Source organism: Pygocentrus nattereri, chromosome 18 (assembly GCF_015220715.1).
Source record: "Pygocentrus nattereri isolate fPygNat1 chromosome 18, fPygNat1.pri, whole genome shotgun sequence".
NCBI lineage: Eukaryota > Metazoa > Chordata > Actinopteri > Characiformes > Serrasalmidae > Pygocentrus > Pygocentrus nattereri.
In genome coordinates, this window is record NC_051228.1 from 19648932 (window position 1) to 19673054 (window position 24123).

The window sequence follows — 24123 nt, forward strand, 5'->3', positions numbered from 1 at the left end:
TCCATTCTTCATCCTTTTTAAAGCTGCCCTCAGTTCCACCTTACTAATTCTCTGCACTTCCTGATCCACTATCTCTCCCCCCGTTGTCCTCCTCTCTCTCTCGTTTTCCTCATTCATTATTTCTTCAAAGTACTCCTTCCATCTACTCAACACTCTCTGTTCACTCACTAGTACATTTCCCTCTCTATCCTTTATCAGCCTAACCTGCTGTACATCCTTTCCAGCTCTATCTCTCTGTTTAGCCAAACGATACAAGTCCTTTACTCCTTCTTTACTGTCCAGCCTCTCATACAGCTCATCATAGGCCTGAGCCTTTGCCTTTGCCACCATTCTTTTTGCTATGCGACTAGCCTCACAGTACGCCTGCCTACTTCCTTCATCTCTCTGGTTATCCCACTTTTTCTTAGCTGCCTTCTTCTTCTGAATACTCTCCTGGACTTCCTCATTCCACCACCAACTTTCCTTGTCTTCTTTCCTCTGACCAGACGAAACACCCAACACAATTTTGCCAGTTTCTCTCACCACCTTAGCTGTAGTTTCCCAGTCCTCAGGTAGCTCCTCACTGCCCCCAAGGGCCTGTTGCAATTTTTCCCTGAACTGCCTGCAACCATCCTCCTCCTTCAGCTTCCACCATCTAATCTTTGGCTCTGTCTTCACTCTCTTCCTCTTCTTTGTTTCTAATCTCATTCTACAGACAACCACCCTATGCTGCCTTGCTACACTTTCCCCTGGTACCACTTTACAATCTCCAATCTCCTTTAGGTGGCATCTCCTGCTAAGGATATAATCCACCTGTGTGCACCTCCCTTCACTCTTGTATGTCACCCTGTGTTCTTCCCTCTTCTGAAAATACGTGTTCACCACAGCCATTTCCTTTCTCTTTGCAAAATCTACAACCATCTGACCTTCCGCATTTCTGTCTTTCACACTATACATACCCACCACCTCTTCATCCCCTCTGTTCCCTTCACCAACATGTCCACTGAAGTCTGACAAAGTCTTTTCTAGCAAAAAAACAGAACACTAAAAGCCTTTTCTAGCAAAGAACACAGAACGCTACTAGCCAGTCTAGCACACAAAAAAGCTAAAGATACTGCGGACTGAATTCATGTCATTAGACTCGCAGCCTCCTTAAGCAGTAAACATTTCCATGTTCAGACTGAGGGCAGATGAAAAGGAGTCAGAACAACATCACCAGGTTTCCCTGCAGTTCTCTGATCTTCATGATGCTCATTTAAACACGACTGATGTTAAGTGATCTACAAACGTAGCTGCGCTCGGGCTGATCCAGTACAGACTCAGCTTAACAATCACTGCTGACCCCCGATCAGCTGATTTAGGCTCTCTGGATATCCTGATTATTTTAATGCCAGTAACATTTTACTGAGGGCATTTTCTCAGGACATTCCCCGGGTTTTTGTTTGACTTTTCCCAATCCACCTTAAATGGTGCTTCACCGCACCGAACTGCTGCGCCATTTAAGGTGGAATGGGAAATTTTGAACAAGCAGCCGTCGAAAAATAAGCTGACTTCAGCTTCATGGAGGGTTGAAAAGTCTGATATGAGGATTTTTCTCTGTTTCCGCTGAACAGCTGAGTGACGTTAACCTATTTTGCTGTTTAACAGAACCGACAGGTCAGTATTTTGTCTCGTTTGCTAATGTTTGTGATCGCTAGTCACAGCTGCTGCACCATTTAAGGTGGAACGGGAACATTCAAACAAGAAGCTGTGAGAAAAGAAGCATCATTCAGCCTCGTAGTTTAAAACGGGAAGTATAAGGAGTTTTAGTCTATCAAAATATCCTACTTGGAGGTTTTATTTAGGAGTATACCTGTAAATATGTGCTACAGTAGGATGTTTTGATAAGATAGCACAGCTCATCAGCACGCCGGCTCAGCCCGCCTCAGTTTTGTGTAGCTTAGTTATATCAAATTCAGGCGCAGTAGCTTTAACTCGCATTTAGCAAAATTAGTATCGTAGCTCTTTACGATCTCATAATTCAGAGGATCCGGTGGTATTCAGGAGAAAAAATGTTGACAGGACAAAACGTTCTGTTCTGAACATTTTTATTTAACACAGGGGGTGATAGAGGTTCATTCCTATTCATTCTGGCCTTAGAGAAATGGGGCTTAGACCTGGAGTTCCTAATATGGGCGTAACGAGGACTACAGAATGACGCACGACTACGGCCTATTACATCAAACGGTTCTCTGTGCTTCACCAACAATACAAAGAACACACATCACGCAAACATGAGCATGGATCGCTGCATTCCCTCCGTTGTATAATCTTATCCCACTTTCTGAGTGCAGTATTCCTGAAATAATTTTGTACAGTATCTTTCTTAAACTGCCACTCTGTCATGGTACTGAATGCAGTCCAACAGCGATGTTGACCGCACTAAAATGGCGGCGCCGTTGACGCGCCTGGCTGGACCCAATGCGGCATCTAGGTATGTATATCTATGGTTCTAGCATAGAAGATTGCACGTGATTAGCTAATGCTGTCTTAAAATATTGCGCGATTACATCTTAGCATAGGAGACTGAACACTATTAGCCAGTCCTAGCACAAAATATACATGCATATCCAGTCCTAGAAAATAACAGAGCTAATAGTAGCTCACTGCTGTAGCCAGTATAACTAATAAAAGTCTCGCACACTAGTATCCCGAATGACCGCTCAAAAGATGCTGCACTAACAATACTAGACAGTCCTGGCACTGATCATACACTACTAGCCAATTCTAGCACAGAAGATGGCCCACTACCATCTGATCAGTAGCCAACCCTAGCCAAATTAATTTCCATTAATAGATTAATTAATCAACCAGGAAAGTATGTTATAACATTCCTAATCCTGTTTTAGGAGGAGGGGCAGTCAGCCAGTCCCGTTTTCGGAGGCGGGTCAGTCAGCCAGTCCCGTTTTAGGAGGAGGGTCAGTCAGCCAGTCCCGTTTTAGGAGGAGGGTCAGTCAGGCAGTCCCATGTTTAGGAGGCAGGTCAGTCAGGCAGTCCCGTTTTAGGAGGCGGGTCAGTCAGGCAGTCCCATGTTTAGGAGGCAGGTCAGTCAGGCAGTCCCATGTTTAGGAGGCAGGTCAGTCAGGCAGTCCCTGTTTAGGAGGCGGGTCAGTCAGCTAAGCCCATTTTAAGAGGCGGGTCAGTCAGGCAGTCCCGTTTTAGGAGGCGGGTCAGACAGCCAGTCACATGTTTAGGAGGCGGGTCAGTCAGCCAGTCCCATGTTTAGGAGGCAGGTCAGTCAGGCAGTCCCTATTTAGGAGGCGGGTCAGTCAGCTAAGCCCATTTTAAGAGGCGGGTCAGTCAGCCAGTCCCGTTTTAGGAGGCGGGCGTTGCCGGAATACGGGTGGGCAAAAAAGGACCGAACAGTAACGATGACGTAGTACGGCTGCTGCACACATGTGATCGCTGACAGAAAAAAGCGATACAGAGAAAGAAGGTGCCATCGTCCATCAGCTTTTGACAGCCGCAGGTCCTCGGTAAGCTTATAAAAATGAGCTACTGTGTGAAAATGTGATGTTTTTTCAGTAGCGATGTTCTTTTCATGAGAGATTTTGAATGTGACTCGTTGAGGTCCGTGTGTGTCCTGTTTGTGTCCCGAGCAGAGCTGAGCAGAGCTGAGGGTCAGTGCGGACAGTAATCAGCCAGAAACGGTGTATTTATACCGTCGGCGAGAGAAACCAGACCAGCTCTGCTCTCTGGACGAAGCTGTCGGCTTCCTGTTCGCCAGCTTCTAGTTTGAAATTCTCCGTTCCACCTTAAATTGTGCAGCAGTTGCATTCTGGCGTTGTAATACTCACGCGTTATAATAACAACAACTGCGGCACTAATTAAGGTGGAATGGGAACAAGAGGCTGGCGATAGGAAGAAGACTTCAGCCTCGTCCCTGAGTGCAGCTAACTATACTGCCTAATTCAGTAAAGCAGCTTTAGTGTATCGTTTTTGGCTCAAATGGTGCGGTTTTAGCGGATCGGGCTGGCTGGTGCAGTGCGCTGTAAAATGAGGAACATACGCAGGCTGGGCTCCGCGCCCGGACGGGTGCTGGGTCGAAGCCGCTTTCCCTCAGTCAAATCACGGGTGGTGCAGCAGCCTGCCGGCCTGTAGCAGCGCGGCTAACATCCTAGCTAGCGTCCCGCGTACTGCGCTTTAATGTACTGATCAATCATGATCTGACGAGAGGTAATAAAATTTAAGATACAATAAAAAAATGTAAGGTTTGGAGATAAAAGTCATTAACAAATAAATAATATGCTGTTTTTTTATGTACAGTGACGTGTTTCCAAATATAGAAAGTAAAGTAAAAAAATAAGTAATATATAATAAAGAAAATAAGTAATATATAATAAAAATAAACATAAAATAAATAATATTGATGAGATGTGATCATAATTTTTATCATACAGTGGTGTATAATACTTCTACAATAATCTGTTTAAAAATATTTTCGCAGATGAGTTTCATCCTGTAATTTCTTGCAGTACAAGGCTGCTATAAATTATGAAGCCTACTAGAGAATTAGGAACTAAATGATATTGGCTGAAATGGTACTAAGAAAAAGGTGAATTACTTTACTTACTAATATTTTCGAAGTACAAATCCATCAAAGTTTTGTTTAGTACATGGGACTGTACATAACAAGGAGAGAAAGTACACTGTATATGAGCTATAAGATCTATAATCTCTTACTTTCCAGGGTTCTTAAATTAAAAGATGTCTTAATCTCTCCTTTTCTCATCAGAGTTCAAGTGTGAATATGTAGGACACTGCATATAATGTCTGTTTACTTCAGTAGGAGCCTTTTAAAGGGAGGCTGAAAGGAGACAGCTGTTTGTGTGAGTTGTAAAACCAGCCTCCTTTTCTGACTGTACACTTTGTAACCACCCGTGTGAGCGAAGCTGAAGGCGGTGCCCATCTGCCTCTCAAATAATCCTGCACTGAGCAAAGCTGGGAATCATTTGCTTGTGGTTTCAAGAGAGACACATTTCAGAGAGTGTAGCATGCTGTATTGCAGGTTTTTATCTTGACCTTGTTTGCAGACATGAACGTGCTGTTTTGTGGGTGCGAACTGAAGATGTGTTTGTCCTACAGACGTGAAGATGAAACGAACATGATCAGGAGCAATGATGGCGCCTCTAAACGTGAGTGGAGGAGGGCGAGGGTGCCAGAAACGCTTCACCTTCTGTCCGCCGTCATCGTCTGGCTGGTGACCGGGACCACCATATCCAGCCTGAACAAATGGATCTTCGCCGTCTACAACTTCAGATACCCGCTGCTCCTGTCGGCCCTGCACATGCTGACAGCCATCGTGGTAGACTATGGGCTGATCAAGTACTGGTTCGTCCGCCGCAGAGGGCTTGATGAGCACGGCCTGACGTCCAGCGCCAAGTTCAAGGTGTTTCTGCTGAGCCTGACCTTCTGTGCCAGCATAGCGTTTGGAAACGTGGGGCTCAATTATGTTCAGCTTTCCTTCGCCCAGATGATCTACACCACCACCCCCATCTTCACGCTGGCCATATCGTCCCTGGTCCTCGGGAAGCAGCACCACATCCTCAAGTACACAGCCATGATGCCCATTTGCCTCGGGGCGTCGTTCAGCATTATGGGCGAGGTCCAGTTTGACCAGACCGGCTGCTTGTTTGTTTTTGCTGCCACCATGTTACGTGGCGTGAAAAGCATCCAACAAAGTGAGTATGCAAATTCCATACCTTAAACTAGTGGGACAGCTCTGACTATGCATTCAGTGTTGCCTTTGTTTTGCCCTTAAGCAGTAGTTTGGCAAGAAATCAAAAGGATACACTTTTGCCCTTAATTCAAATAGTTAGCCAAGGCATGTTTGGTACCTGAAGTTCACTACTTTAGTTTTGTACTGAAACAAGTCAAAGCTTATATCCGACCAATTAGCATTGTGCTAACTGCGCAGCTATATCATTACATGCCTCAAAGCATGTTGTCAATCAATGTCAAGTACATTTGCTTAAGTGGTTTCTGACACTGCATCACACTCTGTTATCTACAAACATGACTGCTTTTGTTCTGTAATATAACGATGTCATATTACTATCACATGTAATTGTCATGATAGATGCCACAATGTTATATCAGCTTATATAATGTGTACATTTTTGCAAAGTGTACTCTAATTAGCCATGATGACATTGGGGCATCTGCCATAACAACTGTTATATTACTAAATAAAGTCTCTAACTTATGACAGCAAATGACATCTGCCAATGCATGTTTATGGGACACTTTTGTCAGCGTTATGTCGCAGGGTAAACCATGAGCTAAGGTACGTCACATAGCTCAAAGCAGCAGTAGCTTGTATTGCTTATGTCTGCTTTTTCACCACATCTTTCTCCATTTGTCTTTAAGATTCCCGAATGGGGACTGAATTAAGAAATGTCTGCATAATTCAGTGAGATAGATGAGATGCAAACAGAATGATTCAGAGTGGTTTGGTGTGAAATGGTTCAGATTTCTTTATAGTGGTGGTGATGGGAACCAGGGGACGCCATAACAAATATAGACATTTTATTTACTATCCAAAACCGTCAGTGAACCTACACGTGTCTTCTGAGTTTTAAGTGGGATGTTGATGGTGGGAAAAATCTGACAAACATGGCCTTGCATGTTCCTCTCCGCCCTGAACTGGTTTTAAACTTATCTTAGATTAAAACTTTCTCAAAACTATCATAAAACAGTGTCTCAGACATCATGGTGGTATAATTTTAGCTATTTTAAGTAATAGCTTTGTTTTAAAAGCATTAACTTGGTTGTTTAAGCAGTTCTGACTCTTTCTCTAGAACGGAGCACTTCACACTAAACCACTTTGAATGACTTTGTCTACATCTTTAATTATGTAAATTTTGGAAGATTTATGGAATTCCCCTTTAACCCGACATGGTTTGAAGCACATAGGTGATGCAAGGGCATGCAAGTAGCATTTTGTCTAATGAAGTCTTTTCTAAAGTAGATTTTAAAAATAAAAGGTATGTTAAGGCCTAGATGCATGGAGAGCTGGTTGAAAAGAGCCATAGTGTATATGGGACTCATTCAGAAGAGTATGCCAGAAAGTATCCCACTGACCACTGATGCAGGACTTGAGCACAGCAGAACAGATACTGAAGTCAAAAATGCTGTAAAGAGAACTTGTTTGACATATACATATATAAGGTATTCTAAATCTATTTAAATAAAATGTGAAGTATTTAATACATACCTTATTTGGTTTTGTGCAGTACATATTACATACTTTTTCTTTTACTGAGATTAAAAATATATTAAAAAGCATTTGATTCTATAAATGTGCAGCTTACTCTTATTAGCTTACATTACATGTTAACTAAATAGGCTTGATAGCTCCAGTGCTAAAACAGAAGAAACAAGACTTTAGGCAACAAACAATCCTGACTGATCGATTGTGTTTGGTTTAAGATTTTGTTGCCAAACTATCACTTTAATGGTACAGTATGGAACGAGCTTATACTGTAAAGTCTGACTGAACCGTCTCCCTGGAAAATGCTCGCCACGGAATGGTGTGTCCTGGAATGGAAATATTTCCTGTAACTGACAGCCTCTGACATCAGACTCCACTTCTGGTCTTATGAAAGCGCTTTACTGTGGTTGTTACGGCCCACACAACTGTTTATGTTGCTAGGGAACTTTTCTGTGAGGCAGGGCTGTCTGCTACAGCACCTACGTCTGCTCTGAGCCCATATGGTTTACTTTAAAGAGCCCTCTAATTCCTGGTGCACGCAAAACTGAGAGTAGGGGTAAATGCTACTATTCTTCTTCTGGAGTTTTGTATATGATTGGAGGGGCAAGCATATACAGAATCATATCATTACTGTTATGTTCCACTTTTTTCTGAGTATTTGATGTGTATCATCGATAGATCTTTAAAAAGGTGGTCCTTCAATGGTTTTTTAGTAAGGTCTATGGTTCTATTCAGAATCTAAGTGTTATATTGAAAAGGTTTCTATACAGCACCAAAAAGTTCTCTTGTATTGCTACTCGCTCTTGAAGAGATGCCTCGACAGTTCTTCAAGGGTTCTTTAGTAAAGAAAAGGGTCCTATATAGGAACATGAGCACTCAAAGAATCCTTTGCATCATTAAGGGTTCTTGGCATCATGAAAGCCTTCTTTGGGTTGATGGAAAATGTGCATTTGTGCTATAGGTGGTTCTATAAAGAACCTTTTTGAAAAGGGTTCTGTATAGCAGCCAAAAGGGTTTGTTACTGTGACAATAGAAGAACACTTTTTGGTGCTATATAGAACTCTTTCCAGATATTCTCCATATAGAACCATCTACAGCACTTTCTCCGTCAATCTAAAGAAGTGTTCACATAGAAACATGAGTTTCCAAGAACCACTTTCTTTACCAAAGAACCCTTGAAGCACCATAATTTTTTAAGATTGTGTAACTATAGAAGAACACTTTTTGTGGCTACATAGAACTCTTTAGTCATGCAAAGGTAAATGTAGATTTACAGTTGTGTGCAAACGTTTATGCACCATATAGCTTGCAAATTCCACGTTTTGTAGATTTTTGAGTGTAAATAAGTGAGAACACACTTCCGCATATTTGTACACATAATTACTGTTTATTTGCTGAATTTAATGCATGGGGAAAAATATGACAAACTTGGAAAATAAATAGAAATTGTGCACTAAAAATGTCATGTTTCTTCTCTGTAGAGGGTGTGTTAACTTATTTTCACTTCAACAATCAACAAAACATCATTTGGCTGGGGGTGTTCAAACTTTTACCTTCGACTGTGGTAATACAGTTATCGACTGCAGAACCATGATAAACAGCATGAGCACAATCCAGTTATGAAGCACCACATGAATGAACAATGCAGAGCCTTGGCTTATAGATAATATACATATTATAATTATATAATAATTATTATTATAAACATAATATAATTACCTTATAATGACCACCTGTGTATTTTGGTTTTCCAGCTAAACAAATGCACTAGATGTTAACAGAGCTACACACAGTCTGTGTAGAAGACAGACTTTTAGTGGTAATACTACCAGTTTACAATCTCAGGATGCATCATCGCAGCTCACTGTGCTAAATTAGGTCTGGACTGTAGTGCAGGAGAGGGTCTGTTAAATCAGCTAACTGGCAAAGTCCACAAACTGGCAGCTTTCTTCTGGACAAGCTCTATCAAAGAGCAGAGCTCATGTACCTGAGTGTCTTACTTTTTCTCCAGCATTCTTTCCCAGATTGAAAATGCATGATGCACAATAATGTAGTCATATCAATTTCGAGACCTGTCACAGTTATTACATAATTGCCTGATTGCAATTACTTGAGCTGATCATGATTATTTAATTGTAAGTATTTTCCACGGACTTCAGTCATATCATGTAATATTATAAAACAAGCAAAAAGTAAAGCAATTAAATGTAAATAAAAGAAGCTGTAAATGTGTGTGTTGAGACATCCTGCTTATGAAAATGTAACTTTAAGCTCTACCATGTTTAGGGGCAGTGTAAGTAATATTTGTTTGTTTGTTTGTTAGCTGTGTAGGTAATTCCAATATTTTAACATGTATGCTAGCAGAATGAGGGCTTTTTTGCATATATTTTCACTTTTAGGAAAAAATGTAGCTTAGCTCAACTCTAATTTGACCATTTTAGAAATGACCGATATTTCAAACCGATATTTGATTATGTATTTATTTAACTCCAGAAGAGCAGAATGTTTGGGTGATGCTGAGGTACTGCCCTAAAATATCAGAATTTAGATTTTTACTGCAACCCTACAGAGATACATACATATACATACCCTGAATTGCACTAACCAGAGGTTACAATGAATGGACAAAGGAAATGTTTGAATAAGGAGAAGCAATGTAAAAATCACAGGGCCTGTGAAAGAGGAAAAAAGTGTGATAATTTGCATGATATTAGCGCTTTCATGCTAAATCATAATCTTAAATAATAACAATTATCTGTGCAAGGGTAATAGATATTGTTGTAAAAATATTACAAGGTTTCTTCTCTCTTTCACAAATTGCCATCAGCTGAGCTTTATTATGTTAAGTGATGTCCTCACTAGAGCAGTTACAGAGAGGAATGCTTTAGCTGAAGTGGATAAGCAGCTGCTGTGGAGCAGTTCAACTTTTAATGACCTCATCAGTCTTCCAAAGGGAACTGGGTTTGTACAGCTGATCACATGGTGGCTAATTCGGCAGTTTTCCACTTAATACAGTGAGCTGCATCCATGCAAAAAGTTGTATTGTGTTGGTCTTCCACAAGTTACATAACAGAGAAAAGCTCCAAAACAAAGAGGTTAAGTAGAGGATTAAAAACATGCAGGGTTTTCATTCTGCTGTGACCCAATTAACACTAAACTTTAAGGATTAGTGTTGAGTTCTAGGCCACATTAATCGTTCCTAGTGGGCCAGGGAAATAGAATATTTTCTCTAACAGCAGCAATTAAAAAACACAATTACATTTTGGCCCATAATTAAAGAAGAATTCCAGTTGTTGATGTGACATGTTGTCTAAAACACAAATATAGCCAGTTTATTTACCATCCAAAACCACCAGTGAACCTACACGTGTCTTCTGAGCTTTATATAGAATGTTGATGATGGTAAAATAGTGATAAATCTGAATTTCTTTGGAAACATTTCTTTGGGGACTATTATGCCTTATTATTCTGCTTCTGCCTTTTTAGGCCAAAAATTTCTCAAACTGTCACAGGCATCAGGCAGTGTATTCATAACCATGTCATGTAATAACTTTCTGTGAGGGAGCTTTTAGAAGTGGACATCTGGTTCCTACCACCACCTGTGTTAACAGTTCTGACTGGGTAAGTTTCTCTAGAACAGAGCATTTCACATCAAATCACTCTGAGTGAATTTATTTACATCTTTGATTAAGTTATGGAAATTTGAAAAACTTTGGAATTCCCCCTTCACTGGCTTTCATAACTAACGTTTGTTTCCTGGTATGGTGTGAAAAGGCTTAAGCTGAAAGGCTTTTTTGCTTTAAACAAGGAGGCTAATGAGATTAAATTGGAAGTTTCTTCTCCCTGAAGGTCTAGTTAATTTACCTGAACATCTCCACAGCTGAAGAACTGTACAAAAATACTCATCTAGGTCAACCTGTTGGTGTAATATTTCAGTTTGGTCTATTTAGAGTCAGACCCCCTGGTGCTCTGGAGGTCAGGGGTGTTTACTCTATGCGATTTCCACCAGTTCAGCACGTGTTGGTATAAAAACTCAAACAATCTCTGAGGATAAAACTATGTCAGACATCCTGCTCCAGTTTTGTGGCCCCAGATTGGAGTCCTTTAATCCAATCTGATGATTATATTTGTAATACAGCTGCATGCCAAGTACATTAGAGTACATTAAAACACATCCATCTTAGACTTCCAATTATTTTAGAATGATGCAGTAAAACATTGTTTTATTGTGTGATTAGTGTGACACACTGATTTGATATGACTCCAACTCTATTGGAATCTATTACAAACAAATTAATTCAAATATACATTCTCAGTGAATTGGTTTAGTGATGAGTGGGTATTTTGATGGTAAACAAGGTATCTGCTAGTTATTATAAAGCCGTGTTTAGCAGGGGTCTTGGAGAGGAACCCCACACCAGCAGGATCTCATTTTCCTCACATACGTTTGGTATTACAGATTGTATGTACATGAAGTAAAAGGTTTAGTTTAACTAGGTCTAGGCTGAACGTCTCTGCAGACAGCTGCAGCTCAGGACTGTTCAGTTAGGCTTTACTGAATGATTCAGTGTAAAATTGCAACAGAAGGTAAAAAGATTTACAAAATGTAAAAATATGCCACAGATTACTTTATTCATCGTCCAAATAATTGGTAGATTACTGACTAGTCCATAGGTCAGCAACCTAAATGTTAAGAAGAGCCATTTTGTCCTTTCAACAAAAATAAAACCCACCTTGGGAGTCACAACACTTTATGTCCATTGCACCATCTTGGCTGTAAATATGTCTCAGGGCATGCTAATGTGTGCTAACAATATAAACAAAAGTGCACATGTACTTTGTTCTGCTCTAAGCTTTAGCTCAGCTATAGTCGCTTTTCTCACATCTCCAGCAGGAATCTTTTCCACAAAAGTAGAATAGTTTCTTGTAAAACGTCGCTCTATGTTCGCCTTTTTATGAGGCTGAAGTCAGCTTCTCATTCACCAGCTTCTTGTTTGAACTTTCCCATTCCTCCTTAAATGGTGCCCGAGGTGCCAGAATGTAACACCTGCACCATTTAAGGTGGAATGCAAAAACTGACTGCAGCTTTGCAACTTTTTAATGTTGGACAGTTTATCATTGTAGATTAAACGTATCAAGAAACCAGCTGAAGTGATTATAAACACAAATAAGTCCATTTGTCTCCAAATGATCAATGTTCGCCCTAAATCTTTCTCTTTGATGTATAGTTAGCTACTAACTAGGGGAGTTTTCTGCGATGCTATGGTGACCAGCAGTCTGTGTCCAAACCTTCAGGCTTAAAGAGTGAACTAGCAGTTCTTCTCCAGCTTTTCAGACCATTTATTGTTAACACTGTGTTTTTACAATAGCACAGCTTTATTTTACTGCAGAGCAGGATTATTTTATTTTAAAATAAATCTAATTCTGTGGAGCTGTCCTAGCTTACATGTCATCAAACTTATTATTAAATATTAGAAACAGTTAACGTTAGAAGAGCTAATTTGCTTATAATCAAACATTCCAATTTGCTGTTGGATTTTTAAAAAACTTTTGTAACTAAATATTCTGACTCAAACCTATTGATTTACTAATGGCCCTAAAATAGATCCCAATGAGATGAGTAGGCCTAGCAAGGACAAAACTGAGTTTAGAATTGGATCAGTAGCTTTCATCTCAATATTATAATTCATTATTTATATTCAAGTTGGTCCCTCAGTTTCTAAGTTCTCTACCCTCGATGCAGGACAGCTAATCCATTCTGGCTGACTTTATATCCAAATTCATTCATATTGATTTATTACATTCATAACATTTTTTTTCTAATTTTCTAATTAATTTGGTGCAAAAATGTTTAACTTGATTTTTGCCCTTTGCCCTTGTCTATTTCTGACCCTGTTTCTGTGTATGTGGTTCACAGGTATCTTGCTCCAGGAGGAGAAGATCCACTCAGTTTTCCTGCTCTACCTGATGGCCATCCCCAGCTTCTGCATCCTGGCCGTGGCCGCCCTGGTGCTGGAGAACTGGGCCGGCCTGCAGTCTCCTGTTCACTATGACCGTCATCTCTGGGGCTTCATTCTGCTCAGCTGCTTGGGCTCTGTGCTCTACAACCTGGCCAGCTGCTGCGTCATCAGCCTTACCTCTGCTGTTACCCTGCACATCCTGGGCAACCTCAACGTGGTGGGCAATCTACTGCTGTCACAGCTACTGTTTGAGAGCCAGTTGTCAGCCCTGAGCTGTGCTGGAGCCGCTCTGACCCTTTCTGGTATGATCATCTACCAAAACTCTGAGTTGATTGCTGGGTTTCTGGACGCCCGTCAGGCCAGACCTGCAGTGGCCAGCCATGAGAGGAAAACCAGCACTAGAGAGGCAGAACCAGATTCAGGATCAACTTCCAAAACATCATCTGATATGGAGCCACCTCTAAATCAGTCTTTAGAGCTATCTTCAGAAAAGTGCCACACTGAAGAACCATGGGCAGAACTGTACAACGACCTAGAACCATATCTTGATCTTGAGCCATCTCTAGAAACTTCTCCAATACTCTCCCCTGACCTAGAACCATCTCCAGATGCATCTCCTTCAATGTATCAAGATTTAGAGCCATCTCCTCCAATACTCTCCCCTGACCTAGAACTGTCTCCAGAAGCATCTCAAAAATTGTGTGACAATCTAGTGCCATGTCCAGAAACATCTCCAAAACTGCACAATGACATAAAACTGTCCCCAGAACTGTATCATAATCTAGAAACATCTCCAGAACTGCACCAAGACCAAGAAACATGTGCAGGAAATTCTCTAAAACTGCACAATGGCTTAGAATTCTCTTTAGAAACATCTCCAGAATTGTATCATAAATCTGAATCATCTCCAGAAATGCATCAAGACCTCAAACCATGTCTAGAAACATCTCCAGAACTGCACCAAGACCTAGAACCATGTACAGAAGCATCTGTAGGACTGTACAGAGACCTAGAGTTATTGCCAGAAACATCTCCAGAACTGCACCATGAACTACAGCCCTGTCCAGAAACATCTTCAGAAGTGCACCAAGACCTAGAACCATGTGCAGAACCATCTCCAGAACTGTACAATGACCTAGAGTCATTGCCTGAAACATCTCCCGAAGTGTATCATGAATCAGAAGCATCCCCAGAAGTGCACCAAGACCTAGAATCATGTCCAGAAACACCTCCAGAACTGTACCATGACTTTCCAGAAGCATCTCCAGGACTGTATGATGACTTAAGACCAGCTCCAGAAACATCTCCAGAACTGCACCAAGACCTGGAACCATGCTCAGAAACATCTCCAGAACTGCTCCAAGACTTAGAACTATATCCAGAAGCTTCAGAACTGCTAGATGACCTTCCAGAAACATCTCCAGCATGGTACAGTGACCTAGAACTATGTCCAGAGCCATCTCAAACATGCGATGACCTCAAAAAAGCATTTCCAGAACCTCCAGAGCTTTTTCCAGAACCAGCCCCCCAAGCTGACATGTGGACAGAAAAGCAGACACATGAGAAAATGGACTGAAGTGTGAAAGAGTGTGGACTGGTGACTCGGGGAGCTGTGGTCAGTACTAATGTGGAATTGCCTCCACATGATCTGAAGATTCGAATGTGTCTGATAAAGACTTTCACTCAAGTCACTTCTGGTACCTCCTCACTGTGCCAACGTGTGTAATTTCAGTTATGGCCAAGCGCACAAGAACTGTATCTGACTTCAACATATGCCTTCTGAAAGCAGTGGCTTCCTCCGTTGTCGTCCTTTTCTTTGCTTGTTTGTTCTTAAGTGACCTCCATTTCTCTGACTTACAGCCGGTACGCACTCACACACACTGCACTCAATGCAGTGGGACTGTGTGAAGTTTCTCTGCACCATCTGGATGACTGTCATCTCCACTGTGAATTAACCAGCAGCCGAAGCGGCTGCAAACTTATGTATATATAAACTGTTGGCAGACTGTCCAAGCACTTTTTGGAACACCTCTCTGAGGGTGGAGAGTGAAGAGAAAGTAGGAGTAGTGTTTAAAAAAACAGGATACATTTAAGTTACTGATCTTCTTGTCCCCAGTCTGGGTGGGGCTTTTTAAAGGCAGCTTTTCTGTGTGGATTTCAGATGTGCTGCATTTGTTGCCTTTGTTGTTGTTGTTGTTGCTGTTTTGTCTAGTTTACATTTACATAAATTATTTCAGAAGCCCATTTCCATGAGGCAGAGGAAGAAAATATGTTATTGACAATATCTTATAATAATGACTCCTTTTCTGAAAATATGGACATAGTATCTTGTAATAATGACTTACTTCCTCTGGATATTGACATAATATCTCAAAATATTAACTTCATATCTAAAAATATTGACAATATTTTAAAACAATGACTTAGAATCTCCTATCAATGTTCAAATATCAATATTTTCTCAGGATATTGACTTGGTATCTCAAAACTTTGACTCAATACTTCAAAACAATTACTTTTTTTAAAATGACTATATATTAAAATGACAACTTGCTTTCTTAAAATATTGACTCAAAATATTGACTTTTCTCATTTGAAATAATACACGTTATTTTCTCAGAATGGATTTGCTAGATCAAAATATTGATATTTGAGCATGTCTCTCAATAAGGAAGACTCATAAAACAAGCACTTACTTTCTTGAAATGTAATATTTATCGCAGTAAATTTAATATTTGTTTTGACATGGTATCTCAACATTTTGAGGAAAGAAGACATTATTTCAAGATGCTAAGTCAATATTTTGACATGCTGCTGCAGAAGAAGGAGGAAAAAAAACATTAGATTTTTTTTTTGTTTTGTTTTTTTGTTTTGGGCCTGCATAAATTACAGACTGGCGCGAGTGCTGGATCTGTATTTATGGTTTAGTTTACCGTAGGGACGCACAGGGCAAAGAAAAAGGCTGTGTTTCTGTCTCTGTCCTTGATGTTTACGCCCAGATAGGTATGGAAATACACAAAGTGGTTGCTGTGAAAATAAACGGTATTTCCATTTGGATCTTCTGAAATTTGCCACACAGTAAACAAGAGGTTAAAAACGAAGGCATACTGTCCAGACACAAGCTGATTAATCTATTATCTTACCAGCCTGTACTAATATGGCTACAGTGATTTTTTTTTTATATATATATATATATATATATATATATATATATATACATATATATATATATATATATAAAGTTGTGGTTAGTGTTCTATTTATAGAATACTTGTGTGTCCCTGTGGAGTTCAGGCATTAATGGGCATTTTAACAATGTCCTTAACCGACTGCTAAAAAAAGATGGCTGGGTTGTCTTACATAATCCTCCTTTGTGGACCTCTGTTATTAGATTTCTCTCTCTGAGGAGACTCAGACAGCTTCAGCACATCGTCATCTCAGTAGAAAGGAATAGGTTTCTGCGGGTGTTTCTTCTTCACTGGATTTTGTTGTTTGTTTTGATTTGACTGTGTTACTTGACCTTTGCTGGACAGTATTATTGTCGGCCCACTCTGTGCTGTCGGGGATTTTATGTTCCTTTAAAGGACAGACGCTCTAATAGAGGTCATAGGCCTTTGGCTGTGTCACTGTGGATACGTCGCCATCTGTTGGATGGAAAGTAGAGGCACACGTTTACAAAACCTGGTTCTTCAAGGGTCCTTTGGTAAAGAAAAAGGTTCTATATAGAACCATGAGCACTCAGACAGCCCTCTGCATGATTAAAGGGTTCTTCAAATTGATGAATAATGTGCTGTAGAGGATTCTATATGGTGATGTCGAGCTCGTAACAATAGAAGAACCTTTTTGGGTGCTTTAGCGAACCCTTTTCAAAAATGTTCTACTGCATATAGAACCCTCTACAGCATGTTAATGCACAATTTTCATCAGTCTGAAGAACGCTTTCATAATGCAAAGAACCCTTCAATAAACGATAACAAATGAAGAATGAGATGTATACTCTTAAAATATGGTTCTTTAGTAAAGAAAAGGTTTTTATATAGAACCATGAACAAAAAGCATGATTAAAGGGTTCTTTGCATCATGAAAGGGTTCTGTAGATTGATGGAAATTGTGCATTAATGTGCTGTAGATGGTTTTATATGTAGATGTCAAGCTAATAACAATATGCTTTAAAGTACCCTTTTCCAAAAGGTTCTGTATAGAACCATCTATAGCACATTCATGAACAATTTCCATCAATCTGAAGAACACTTTCATAATGGTCCATTTTCTGTACTAAAGAACCCTTGAATGACCAGCTTTTTAAGAATGTACATCTCGTTTATTTAATGTATAACAGGTGGCCCTCTATTTGTGAACAGGGTGGACTAAAACATTGTAATAGTTCTGTTTAGAAATGCTTTTCATCTCCATCATGTTTGCCTGACGGGTGCGGTTTATATAGACTAATATTTGCATGATTTGAGTGTGGATGAATGTTTAGGTATTTCTTTTGGTATTAGAGCACACCCTGCAATGTATTTGAGCGTGTGCCTCTGCAAAGAGCTCCAAAAAAGTCATATTGTCTAAGCGATACTGAATGCAACTTATTGTCCTTTAGTGCCGACCCCTCCTGGTCTGTGAATATTACCTGCAGAATTGTGCACTTGTTTCACCAGCTTGTGGAAAAGTTATTTTGTTAGGGAAATAAGCGTAAACAAAGTGGTGTCTGGCAACCGTCAACTGATGTTAAATTGCAATGAACTCATACAGAGTTCATTTTTAGTGAGACCTGCTGAGCTAAAGTGGACTGTTGTCCGTTTGGAGTTAAATACCTCAGTCATTATAATGACCTTTAAAATAAATAGTGGTTTATCGAGTAAGACAGGATGTTCTTAATGCTGGTGACCAGTGAGTATCTCCGATAAATCACCTTCCACAAAGCAAACAAACACGAACAAACCTAAACACTAGGTGTGCCATTTCTAGAATGTTACCTTATTCCTTTTGGTGTATTTGCCTTAAAGGGCCCATGTCATGGAAAACGTTCCCTTTGATGTTGTTTGATGTAGTAAGTAAACATTGTTTATTTCAAAACATACTGTTTACTCCTCAGTCAGTCACACAAGCCATCCTATTTACACAAATGCAACAGCAGTTGAGCCCCACCCACTCACACTGGAGCCCAAATGAGGCACAGTACAGGGCATCCAATCAGGACAAGCTCATTTACATATATCAGTCTTAAAGGCACAGTAACAAAAACAGCCTGTTTTAGATGATGAAGAGAGTTTGAAAATGATCATTTGAAAGTGAATTATGACTGTTTTTGATACATAAAATGACACAAATATCTTACGTGGACTTCAGGGGGTAAAAAATAAAAAGTGTGATATGGGCCCTTTAATTGACACTTTATTTTGATGGTTTCTTATAGATTATCTGCAAATGTTCTAATTGTTAACAAGATTTATTGTTGTTGTTGTTGTTGTTGTTGTTGTTACAATGTTCAAGCCGAGTTTTAGTTTGAGGTTATAGGGGAGTTCCGCCAATGTCTTAAAATGTCCAGCTAATCATATCTAAAGGTGTAAACGGAGTTATTCAGAGAGGTTCTCAGTTCTAGAGAAACTTACCAAGTCAGAATTGTTCACAGTGGTGGTGATGGGAACCAGACGTCCACCTCTAACAGCCCCCTCACAGAAAGTTATTACATGAAATGGTTATGAATGCTCTGTTTGATATGAGACATTGTTTTACGATAGTTTAGAGAAAGTTTTGGCTTCAAACTTATATTTTATTTATCCATTCTTGTTGAAAAACAATTTTTTCAGATTTTTTACTGTATCATCATCATCATGATTCCATATAAAACTCAGAAGGCACGTGTAGGTTCAGTTTCACGTGTGGTTTTGGACGGTAAACAAAATGTCTATATTTGTGTTGTGTTCGTGACAACACCTGGTTCCTATCAGCACCACTGTAAACAAATCTGAGCCATTTCACACCAAACCATTCTGAATCACTTTACATCACAGACACCTGAATTATGCAGAAATTATTAAACTTTGTGGAATTTCCCTTAAAGATTACAGTGAGTGTTTGATTTAGTATTTAAGAAAAAGTTGAATTTAGTACATATTTATTATTTAGTAGATATTTCATTGAATGTCTATTAAAAACAATGTGAGCATCTGCAGAAGATCATCAAACTAAAGTCATACCATCAGTTTATTCTTTTTAGTATTAGTTTACATTAAAAAGCCAACTATAAGTGCTGGTGTTTGTTTGGAGCTGTTATTCTGAGGCAGAGCTGGTGTGTGTGCGTGTGTGTGTATGTGGTGGGGGGAGGTGATGTAATGCAGTGTGGGCATAGCAAGGGTGAGGAGGGGTTTAATTGGAGACTTTTCTCCAGTGGGTTAGAGCACAAAATTGCACTGAATGATTTTGGATACGCTGCCTTCTGTGTGATGGCTTCTATGTGTACAGTTACCTGTGTCAGTAAAATGTTGGATGTAAATATTTATTTTATAATATTTATGTATTTTACAATCATGAAGAGGCTGGCTCAATATACCGTGTTGAGAATGTCACTCGTCTCCTGTCTTCTCTTCCTCATACATACTGTACCAGAGTTTACAGCCTAATGAGAAACTGTAGAACAGACTCGGTGTATATCACAATACCTATTTTTATTCATTCAACCTAATAATTTTTCACCAGCGTTCTGTAAAGCTTGTCCAACATGAGAACAGTAACACTAGGAATTGCATCTGTAAGTGGAGCATTTCGACCGTTTTGTTCTTCATGTAAAGATGTTTCTTTCCATGTTTGACCAGAGAAATAATTTGTTTATTTTATAGCTGCTCAATACATTGTTTGTTCACAGTGCTGATATCGCATAAAAAAATGACATGCAAATGAGCCCTCTAACTGAATGTTGTTGTGTGCTTTGACCATCCTCCCAGTGGTGGCGTCTGAATTCATCAAGGTCAATCAATAAAACAAAAAAGGCCAACGAAATCAATAAATGATTCAGTGATGCAGGTCATCCTTAACCACATCCCATCATGATTGGTCAATGCTTTGATATAATGCAGTATGTAGCAATGTATTATTATTATTAAGGTACTTTGTTAGGGATGGGAATCACGAGAGAATATTATGATGACATACATTGCAGTTTATGACCCCCGTGTTTTATCTAAGGAGCTTTATTATTTATTCATATAATTTAAATATAAGCAAATGTCAATCTAAAAACAGGCAAAGCTACATTCAGGACACTATCATCTACATTTTCATATTTGGATCCAGAGCAGCTTGTATAATGCTGTCCTATTAGTCTACAAGTGGGCTTAATACACATTACAAAGCATAAAGATTACTACTGCACTACATAAAACATTACAACAGGTGCATAAAGCAAAAAATCTAAAGAAGAGAATTGCCCACACACTGTTGGAAAGTCAGACAAGTCTAGTATATATTTATATTAATATATATTTATTCTGTTAGATTGAGGGGAAAAAAAACTAACCGAGCAAACATTTTTGCTTCTTGCTATCATCAGTGCTCATGAAGGAACTCTCACAACCTACTCCTTTTGAAAGCCCAGAAAAAAAGCCCTATAGAGTATATCCTCTTGCTGGTGTGCTGTCACTTTAAGAAGGCCCTGGCAGAGCCTACACAGGTAGGGCAATTTGAGCCTTAAAATAAAAGGAAGGAGGTTGATCGAGTTGTTTCATGAGCACTGATGATAGCAGGAAATTGAGCACAGTGGTGGACGAAGTACACATATCCATCCATCCATCCATTTTCTAAGCCGCTTTTCCGTCAGGGTCGCGGGAGTACACAAATCATGTACTTGAATTAAAGTAGAGCTACCCAAGGTAAAATATCACTCCAGTAAAAGCAGAAGTTCCTCCCTTTAGACCTCCACTTGAGTAAAAGCACAAAAGTATTTACCTTTGAATGTATCAAAAGTAAAAGTACTAAAAGAGTAATTATGACTTATCATTTTATAACAAGACTCTTGCCTCACTAACTCATTTTAGGTGAAAATACTCCAGTGTCACTCTTGGTAAACCAATCTGTCGTGACTATTGAAGAACCTATTTGTTAGTCACCTGATTGGGTGGTTAGAATGTTCCTTCACACGCATCCAATGAACAACAGTCCAAACAAAAATTTGATGTTGGGTGGTGTTCCCGTTTATTTGGGACATTTATCTGCAGAAAACAAACTCTTTTTACCGGAGATGATGAAGATAAACTTGAATAGCAGAATTATAATCCAGTCAACGCTTTGTTTGTTCCAGCAATTGCGGTAAGAACCATATGTTCCTGCCACTTGAGCTCCCCCATTGTGTGTGTCTTGTGACTATAAGCACCTGACTTGTCACCTGAGCCATCACCTAGTGCAGCTCACCCCCTAGTGTTCCCAAAATGGTACTAAAATATTTACAAAGACAAAAATGTGCAAAAGCCAAATTTGGCTCCTACATAATCTTTTAATAGAATGTCGTTAATTAGTCAGATGCTGATTATTCATTTAATCATAATTGCAAAACACTTAGTTACAATTTTAAGTTGAATAAAGACTTGCTTTAAACACAGGTTCATGAATGAGTTTTACTTTACTATATTGCATCTATAGGTCTCTATTCACAAACATAGACTAGCAAAAACAAATTTGCTATAAAATGAAATAGTGTTTGTATAAATTTGTAAAAAAAGACAACAGTCACAACTGCATATGTGAATATATTTCTAGGTTGTGGTCTATTTGCACAAAGTTAGATGAGTCCCATCATTTATATTGAATGACACAAAATTTTACACGGCTGCACTGACTGTGACTGAACTGTGTGCTTGCACTGGGTTGGTATGTCCAACAGGTCAAAACAAGCTCAAAACAAAGTGACCGCTGTGCCCTAATTGGTGTTCTTGCTTTGCTTTGCGCTTCTTTTGTTTTGACATGTTATGTTTTATACACACAAAACCCAAAAGCAATGATTTTGCATAGTGTAGTGGAGTAAAAAGTAAGATATTTGATTTAAGTACAGTAACTAATTACATTTACTTAGTTACTGTCCACCACTGCTTGCACATGTGTCAGTCCTTGTGGGCCAAAACACTGTAGACTTCAGCACACTGCCTCATTAAACACACCTGATTCAGCTCATCAGATAATTAACAAGGCCTTCATGAACTCAGAGTTCAGAGTGTTAGATGAGGGTAAACGCTAATCTCTGCAGCACTTTGGCCTTGAAGGTCCCCAGTTTTACATGCCTGATCTGATGTAATATATATATACTTTTGCTAGACTTATCTGACTTTTCAATAGTGTGTTACACATTAAAATTATTCATAATTGAATAATAAAATACTGCTACTATTTTGTCTCACCCAAATTATCACAATATTATATTATACAATCTCTTCCTTATTATTTTCTTCATATAAGCCTTGATTTATTCTACATCACCACTCCTCACTTCTTCCATCCCTACTTTTCAAGTCCACAAAAACACAAAAAGAGCTAGCTTCTGTCAAATACAACACAACCACACACTGATTATGCTAGCTTCCAATGCATGTTGTACCCACCACATTTGACCACAGGGTGGAGCCACAGGCCCCATACTGTTCAATGGAAACTAAAAGCAGCTGCTTTGTTGTCCATGCTGTTTAGTACTGCGTCCCAGTTGTTTACTCCTCTGCTGAAGTGCCCTCTAACCTAGAAGAGGTTATTGAGTGACAGCTGTCCTCACTGCAAATGCTCTGTAGCAGGAAACTATGAAATTAAAAATGACACTTTCTTTAAGTAATGGTTTACCTTGGCTGTGAATATGTCTTAGCTAGTCCATGTAGGCTAAAAATATAAAAATATAAACACACGGAGTTGCTTTGCTCTGCTTTAAGCTTTAGCTCAGTTATAACTGCTTTTCTTGCATCTCCAGCAGGAAACTTTTCCACAAAAGTAGATTATGGAGAAACAGTGCCAATGTTCTCCCTCGCTTTAGGCTTGTATGATTTCATATTTCATATATTCCATCTCTCTGCATGGCTCTGGGCACAAGTAGGGCATCATTAGTGGTTGGTAACGTTGTTTGACTGATTTGCATACTGTGACATCATCAGAAAAAAAGCATGGTGTTCTTCAAAGATGGTAGCAAAATTTGTCTCAGGCTGAACACAGTGAAGCGGCAAGTCAAAACAAACACTCACACAGTTTATCGATAGATACATGTTATTAAAATGACAAAATCACGCTTGGGTCCAAAATGTATAGGTTAAAATGGAACACTGGAGTGAAGTCATAGTTTATAAATGCTCAAACATTTAAATGCAAAAGAATACAATAATTTCCTAAACACAGAACAGCATAAAACATCTAAACAGTGCTGTAATATTTTTTTTAGCTTTTTAACCCGAGTTATAGAGGTTTAAAATGGCTCACGTTCATGACACCGGTGAGTGCGAGCAGCCAATGAGCTGCTCCACTCACCACCCAATCAGCACTCAGTCGTAGTAATGTTAGCATCCTGCTGCCCAAAGCCCGTTTGCTGTAATTAAAAATGAAACATATAGGTACATTTCCTTTGCTTTTTTAGTGAAGTACATCCTTCTAGTTTTTAAAATGAAAGAAAGTTCTGGGCGAATAATTAGAAACTATTTTAACTTTTCGTTTTAGCCGTTGAGCTCTATCCACTCCCTTTCGTTGAGGACTCGTTCGTGGGTGCCCTTTGCCATTTTTCCAGTCTGGTTTTGATATCACGGGGGAAATAGGAAGTGGCCAGGCTCCTCATAAAACGGCTCTGGTTTAAAATAGTGCATTTGCCACTCAATTAGCTTTTTTAAATTTTTTTTATTTTTATTTTGCCCCACCACTTTTGGAGTTCTGGCGCCACCTCTGGGTGAATTAGCAGTTATACATTGATTCCAGCATTTA

At 39.4% G+C, this 24123-nt stretch overlaps 1 protein-coding gene across 2 annotated transcripts; it reads left to right on the forward strand.

Annotated features, from left to right (window-relative positions):
• The first annotated feature begins 3358 nt into the window (after window positions 1-3358).
• slc35e4 (solute carrier family 35 member E4) lies at window positions 3359-19761 on the forward strand. Of its 2 annotated transcripts, none has more exons than XM_017711236.2 (3): window positions 3359-3494; window positions 5104-5699; window positions 13149-19761. In XM_017711236.2, exons 2-3 carry the CDS (start codon window positions 5123-5125, stop codon window positions 14765-14767), a joined length of 2196 nt encoding a protein of 731 aa, XP_017566725.1. In that variant the 5' UTR covers window positions 3359-3494; window positions 5104-5122; the 3' UTR covers window positions 14768-19761. The 2 variants fall into 2 exon arrangements, with proteins under 2 accessions (XP_017566725.1, XP_037403293.1); XM_037547396.1 differs by lacking the exon at window positions 3359-3494 and adding an exon at window positions 4170-4194.
• The last annotated feature ends 4362 nt before the right edge of the window (window positions 19762-24123 follow it).